The sequence below is a fragment of the Nannospalax galili genome, unplaced genomic scaffold (assembly GCF_000622305.1).
Source record: "Nannospalax galili isolate Female #2095 unplaced genomic scaffold, S.galili_v1.0 scaffold2994, whole genome shotgun sequence".
Taxonomy (NCBI): domain Eukaryota; kingdom Metazoa; phylum Chordata; class Mammalia; order Rodentia; family Spalacidae; genus Nannospalax; species Nannospalax galili.
Window position 1 is genome coordinate 58,766 of NW_008334049.1, and position 6,541 is coordinate 65,306.

At 36.8% G+C, this 6,541-nt stretch overlaps 1 protein-coding gene across 1 annotated transcript in view; it reads left to right on the forward strand.

The window, feature by feature from the left end:
• Positions 1-6,541, forward strand: part of LOC103730732 (olfactory receptor 10AG1-like) — a 15,841-nt gene that overhangs the window by 6,301 nt on the left and 2,999 nt on the right. The window contains exon 2 of the mRNA XM_008828997.2: positions 946-1,027. Within this exon, the coding sequence (XP_008827219.2) occupies positions 946-1,027 (82 nt within the window). The remainder of the gene's footprint in view (positions 1-945; positions 1,028-6,541) is intronic.

Consider the following 6,541-nt stretch of genomic DNA (forward strand, 5'->3'; position numbering starts at 1 on the left):
GAACAGTCATGGGGACACATTAGAGAAGAGGGGATAGTAGACTGAGGGTAACAGGAGAGTAGACATATCATGAAGGCAGAAAAACGTCAGCAGGAAATGTGAAAGGACAAAGTGGGAAACTGTGGGTCTAAGAGAATGGTAACCAATCAAATGCATATGAAAAGGCCATGAGGTAACCTATTAACTTGCAACCCATTAAAAGAATTTGTGGAGGGGACAGTAGAATGCATATGATATAAGAAGAGGCAAAGGTTCATAGTGACCTTATAACTTTTTCAACTATTGATAGCGGTTGAACTATCACTCAATACTTTTATGTAGGGTAGATTGAGATTCATCATTGAAGTTTTGATTCTTGTATCCTAAACAACTGAAAATGAATGTTCTGCTTTGAAAAGAAAAAGAAGGACTGAAATGTTTGTTTCAAAGTTGGAAATACTATTTTGGCAACTTTGAAAATGTCAGAGAATTGTGCTTAGTTTGTGAAAATCTCTTTTCTCTTACCTAATCTGTAATCAATGTTAATATTACATGTTGAGATCAATAACACTGTCTAATCAATGTGACTTCCTACTGTGTGATCAGCTTTTAAATTTAACTACCCTTGAGGACAGATAGGTAAACAATCTTACTAGGCCTTGTAATCAAATTTCTATAAGTAAAGCTAAACCAAAAGCATTAATCTTAAACTATGTTGCTGATTTTTTCCTCCTTATTCTTTGTTTCCCCTAGACCAGATCAATGTGCATGTGTATGTGTGTGTGTGTGTGTGTGTGTGTGTGTGTGTGTGTGTGTGTGTGTGTGTCTGTGTGTGTCTATGTATGCTTTGTGAAATATCGTTGCTGAATGCAGCAATGTTGGGTAGATAATCTATGTTGTAAACACCATGTTGTCTTAGGTTGACAGCATCAGTTTGTTAACTTTTACGCTCTGCTTTGTCTGTAGGTATCTGAACAGGAAATTCTTCTCTGATGAAATAAAATTTGTCATTCTTTCTGACAGCATGCTGGATGTACTGTTCAAAGAAGTAAATATAGTACATCTTTTCCTTGAGGAAAAGTTCTGAGAGAACTCTGAAAAGGAACATTTCTGAGACTGTACCCCAGCTCACTCCTGGTAGAATGGCTACTGGGGTTTAGTGTTTCCTGAAGCAGGCACCACTGCATTGTGGTATTTTCCAAAGCAGCTGAAAAAAGTAGGCCACTGGTGGCAGATCCTTTGAAGACCAATGTTGTCAGAGTGTTCTCTTGGGCTTCCTTCTTCCTGTCTCCCATGAGAGTTGAGCCATGTCCCTTTCTGTGTCATGTGGTGGAGAACTGACTCTCCTGCTTCGTTGCAAGCTTAACTCTGGATAAAGTCAAGGAAAGTGGGCAGAGCTATCTGAAAAATAAAATAAATGTTTCATTCTCTGAATGACTTAGCTATTTTATTCACAAGGGCAAATGCAACTAATGAAAAATATCAATTTTTTGTGTGCGCGGAACAATTGCTCTATTTGTAACATATTTTTAACACCTTTGAAATGCTATGATGTAGGGATTCAGAATGATCTGGAAAAGTAGAGCAGAAAAAGCTGAAATGCTCTAAATGTAGCCTAAAGAGAAAACCTGGCATGAGGTCAAAGACCAGATCACTTGTGAGGTTGAGAAAGGAACTGACTCTGCTGGAATTTGGAATGATGCTAGTCATGATACTTCCTGGAGAGGAATCTGTTAACATCTTTTCTATATCCTGATATTTTTCAAAGGGTCTTAAATAAAATTTAAAGAACTGTATAATTGAGAGCAGAAGATTTCCAGATAGGAGAAATTTCATGCTGGGCCGTGGTCATAGGACACTGTGCTTAATCAAATTCGAGTGAGATTAAGCAACAAAGAACAGGGAGGAAAGAATTTTAAAACAGGGCATTTGCAGAGAAAAGGAGAGTATTTAAAGTTGGGAACAGTGTTAGGTGTTATTGAAAATTTGTTTCCACTAAGTACAAGAACAGCACTTGCAATTTGATAATAGGAAAATACCTCCTTTGGTTTTGTTTTTGTTAATTTGACCCAAACTAGAATCACCTAGGAAGAAGGAAAATCAACTGAGTAATTTCCTCTATCACACTGGAGTATGGCATGTCAATGAGGCATTTTCTTATCTGATCGTTTATGGAGGAAGTCCAGGCACACAGCTGAGCAGCTCTATCCTTAGTCAAGTAGGATTGCCCTATATTAGTGGAAGAGCAAGTCAGAGCAGCAAGCTTCCTCCATGGTCTCTGCTTCAGTTTCTGCCTGCTGGTTCCTGCCCTGAGTTTCTGTCTTGGCTGCCGACAACGATAGGCTTTGATTTGTAAGCTGAGGCCAAAACTGTCTATATTTTAGAGAATAAGAGAACATACAGTCCATGTCCCTGCATAGGAGTAAGCTTACCCTCCCAGGGCTCAAGGACCATTGCAGACCAGAGGGCAAAAAAATTGTTACAACCAGAGTTAGTTAATGAACATAAGGAAACAGAGGTTTTCAGGCATCTGGGAACTTACACATGGATTTGCACCAGATTTCTGCTGAAATTTCAAAGTAAGGCCTGGGAGCCAATCAATATATGAAAAATTGAGGCATCTTGAAAGAATGTCCTGAGAGAGTGATATGAAACTGAAATGAAACTGCAGTGGAGAGCCCTGGATGCTGGAGATGTCATGGATATCAGGGAGATAGTGAAGCCAGAAACGACACAAAGACCATAGACTGTGAACAGCCAGACTCTAAATGCTATTAAAGTTCAGTTCATGAAGCCACATCACAAGGATGCACAGCTGCAGTCCTAATGTCTGTGCTCTTGGGTTGCATCTGGCAGTCGTCACATTCTTCCTTCTGTCTCCTATTGCTTCAATTTGGAAAAGTTTGTTTAGTCTGTGGTACTGTATATTTAGGGCATTTTTCATTCCCAACAGGAATGAATGAGCATTCCACTTTTTCTACATCCTCACCAGAAAATCGTGTCTTTTGTTCTTTTGAACTTAGTAAGACTGGGGTAAAATGGAGTATGAAAGTGGTTTAATCTGCTCTTCTCTAACTACTAAATGTACTGAACAGATTTTATGATATTTCGTGGTAAGTTTTATTTCTTCATTTGAGAACTCTGTTCAGATCCATAGTCTGTCTTTCTATTGGGTCGTTCATTTCCTTGTTTTCTGTGTTCTTCCTCCATTCTGAATATTAATCATCTGTGTAATGTGTAGTAGGCAAAGATTTTCTCTAATTCAGTGGGTTTCCCCTTCACTTCTTTTGTTGTTACTTTTGCTGTACAGAAACTTCGTAACTTAATAAGGTCCCAGGTTTTGAGTATTGACCTTAATACCTGAGCAAATGCTGTCAGGTTTGAAAATCCATTCCTGCACTTATATCTTATAGTGGGATGCCTATGTTTTCTTCTAGCAGTTTCAGAGTTTCAGGTTTTTTATTGATTTCTTTGATTCATTTGGAGTTGACTTTTATTCAGGTAAAAGACAAGGGTTCAATTTCATTCTTCTATAGATAGAGATCCAGCTTTGTCAGCACCATTTGTTGACAATGCTGTCTGTCCTCAATGTGTGTCAAGACAGGAACTGGGGGCAGTAACCTGGAGCACAGACCTTGGAGGAATGCTGCTTACTGGCTTCCTCCCCTGATCTCTGTGCAAACTGCCTTTTCACATAACACAGGACCACCTGCCTGGGTGAGATACCACCCACAAAGCCTGGGCCCTCCTACAACACTTAACAATCAGGAAAATGCCTCATATACATGGGCACAGGAGAATGATTGCATTTATATTTAGGAATATTAATATATTAGGAATGAACTCAAACATCTGTGCCAATGATTACTGAATAATTTCCTGCCTTTTCTATGAAATTGATTTCTTTTTTTTTAATGGAATAGTTCTTAAAACACACTTCCTTGATATGAAAGGATCTGTGAATAAAGACAAATAGATTTCATTCGAAACATAATTTGCATATTTCCTTATTTCACTGATATGATTCAAATTTAGTTTGCAAATGTCTCTGTTACCATGCAGAATTATTTACTGTTATACAGTTTCTCTTTAATTTTTCTGTTTTGTATTTTAAAATTGAGTCACAGTTTCCCTTTAATCATTTCAAATTGAATGATTTAATTATTTCACACTGTTAAATATTTACACTCTACATTATTTCATACTGTTAAGTCATCTGTTTAATTCTTAATAACTTATTTTGCAAGTGGACATTACTTATCTGTATATCACTTTATTTTAAATGTTCACAACTTTTAAATTTGTTATACTGTCTTTATTTTAGAATTAACATTTGTATTTGTGTCTTTCCTTGTGTTTCTTTTTTCATTCTGTACTATGAGAAGGCCTTTCTACTTATTGCTTATTTTCAATGCTTAAAACTCTTCCCAAGACAGCTGGGGCTACCTGGAAACCCAGTCTCAAACAGGCAAAAAAAAAAAACAAAAACAAAAACCACTTCCCAACTCAGCTGACTTGCATGTGCATACCTGAAGCAGGTCATTCCTAGCTGTCACCTCATTGTCTCTCTAGATTCTGAAGACTGTCTCATTCTCACTTCAAGACACTGTCCTCCACACTCCAGTTCCATAATCTCAGTGTCTATCTCCTAAACTTAAAATTACATTTCCAAATTGTTCTTTGAAGGAGAGTATGGTGAGAGTTGTTGTGGAACATTTCTCTATTGATGCTCAAAATTATGAGCAACCAATAATGAATAAAGTGAACAATATCATTTTAGTGAAGTTAAATATTGACATCATTTAAAGATTATTAAACTACCTAGCAACAGAAGTAATTGTTGCACTTAGATTTAGAGCCTGGAAAACACAGCAATCTAACATCATCTAGTCTTTGGGCCATCACTGATACCTGACATTGATCTCCAAATATTTGCTTTTACATGTATGACTTACACATATTAAATGGGCCTAAGAAAGTTTGCTATCAGAAGAGAAAACAAATTATGACCTGTCTACAGCAGTAGGGTTTTAACTTTGAGTTCTGGGAGATAATAATGGGCTCCAACAGTAACCTCTGTTATTTTGGGAGTCTCTTGAACTACTCTGATGAACCACTCAAAGGGAAGTCTTTTCTGTCTGGACTGTGTTCCTTGACACATAGTCCCCACGTATACACATGTACTAATGTTTAGACACCATATGTGTATTTCTCAGGGGTTTTCTAAGCCAACACATTTCCCTCTGTCTTCTCATGCTAGTCCATGACCGATTTATCTCTCATCTTTCTTCCTGTCTAAACTTCCTCTTCCCTCCCCCACCAGTATCCCCACCATCTCTCCCTCATGACACCCAACTCCCCCATTCCCCTCTCCTGAGCTGGAAGTGACCTGGAAGTCTTTTCCCTGAAAAATAGCTCTTATAGTTCTAGAAGATAATCAATCATGGGTCCAAACCAGTCCTAAAGTTGAATAAACATAATGACTGGCACAGCAAACTACCTCCACTGATGCAGTAGTGTCAGTGTTACTTGAGGGGTAATCAAAACTGCCTAATAGGATTTAAAGCCATCTCAGTGGGAGTGAACTCATGGGTGGCACTGCAGTTGTAGCCAGCTATACATGGCTGGAGAGGTCATAACTATTAGAGAAAACCATATCTCTGTCATTTCTCTAGATAAATGAAAATTCTTAGAGCATTATAAGTGAGAATTCTTGTATGTACAGATAAGTATGCAGGACACCATTCATCAAAGAAACTTCTTTTGGCAACAGGTGGAGCCATTTCTCCAGCATCCCTTCCCCAAGTAAGTTTCATATTAAATACATTGTATAAAATTATCCAAGAGCAAATAAAATATTATCAAATATATTAATAAAATTATTGGGGGCTGGAGAGATGACTCATTAGTTAAGAGCACTGACTGCTCTTGCAGAGGAACCGGTTTGGAATTCTAACACCCACATGGCAAATAGCAACTGTCCATAACTCAAGTTCCAGGGAATCTGATAGTAATTGTCCAACATGGGTGTACTCACATGAAAGTAGGCAAAATTCTCATACACAGAAAATAAAAATAAATTAAACTTTAAAAATGGATAAAAAATGAATTAATATTTTATCTAGTTATAGGATAAAATTATAATATTTATTATTTATGTTAATCATTAGAAAGTAACAGGATTTCTAATAAAAGTTATTGTTCAAAAGCAACTTGAGTATTCAAATTAATATTTAAATAGTAAACATATATTTAATCAGAATAAAGCTAAACATTTATTAAATATCTGATACAGCAGGATAGTTTATGATGTAACCAGGACCATCAGGGCATGAGATGATGAAGAATGCTATGAATAGCCCATTGATATAAACATATATTTAAAGAAAATGATAGAGTATTTAGCAGAGTTGTCATGTATGCATTAAAGTAACCTGACCATAATTTTGTCAATATGTATATAGTATCAAAATTTAAAAAAAATATTTTTTAGATTCACAGAAAGTTTGATGCTCCAGGGGAATTATTAGTAGAGTTGGATTCATATGCACACACACACACA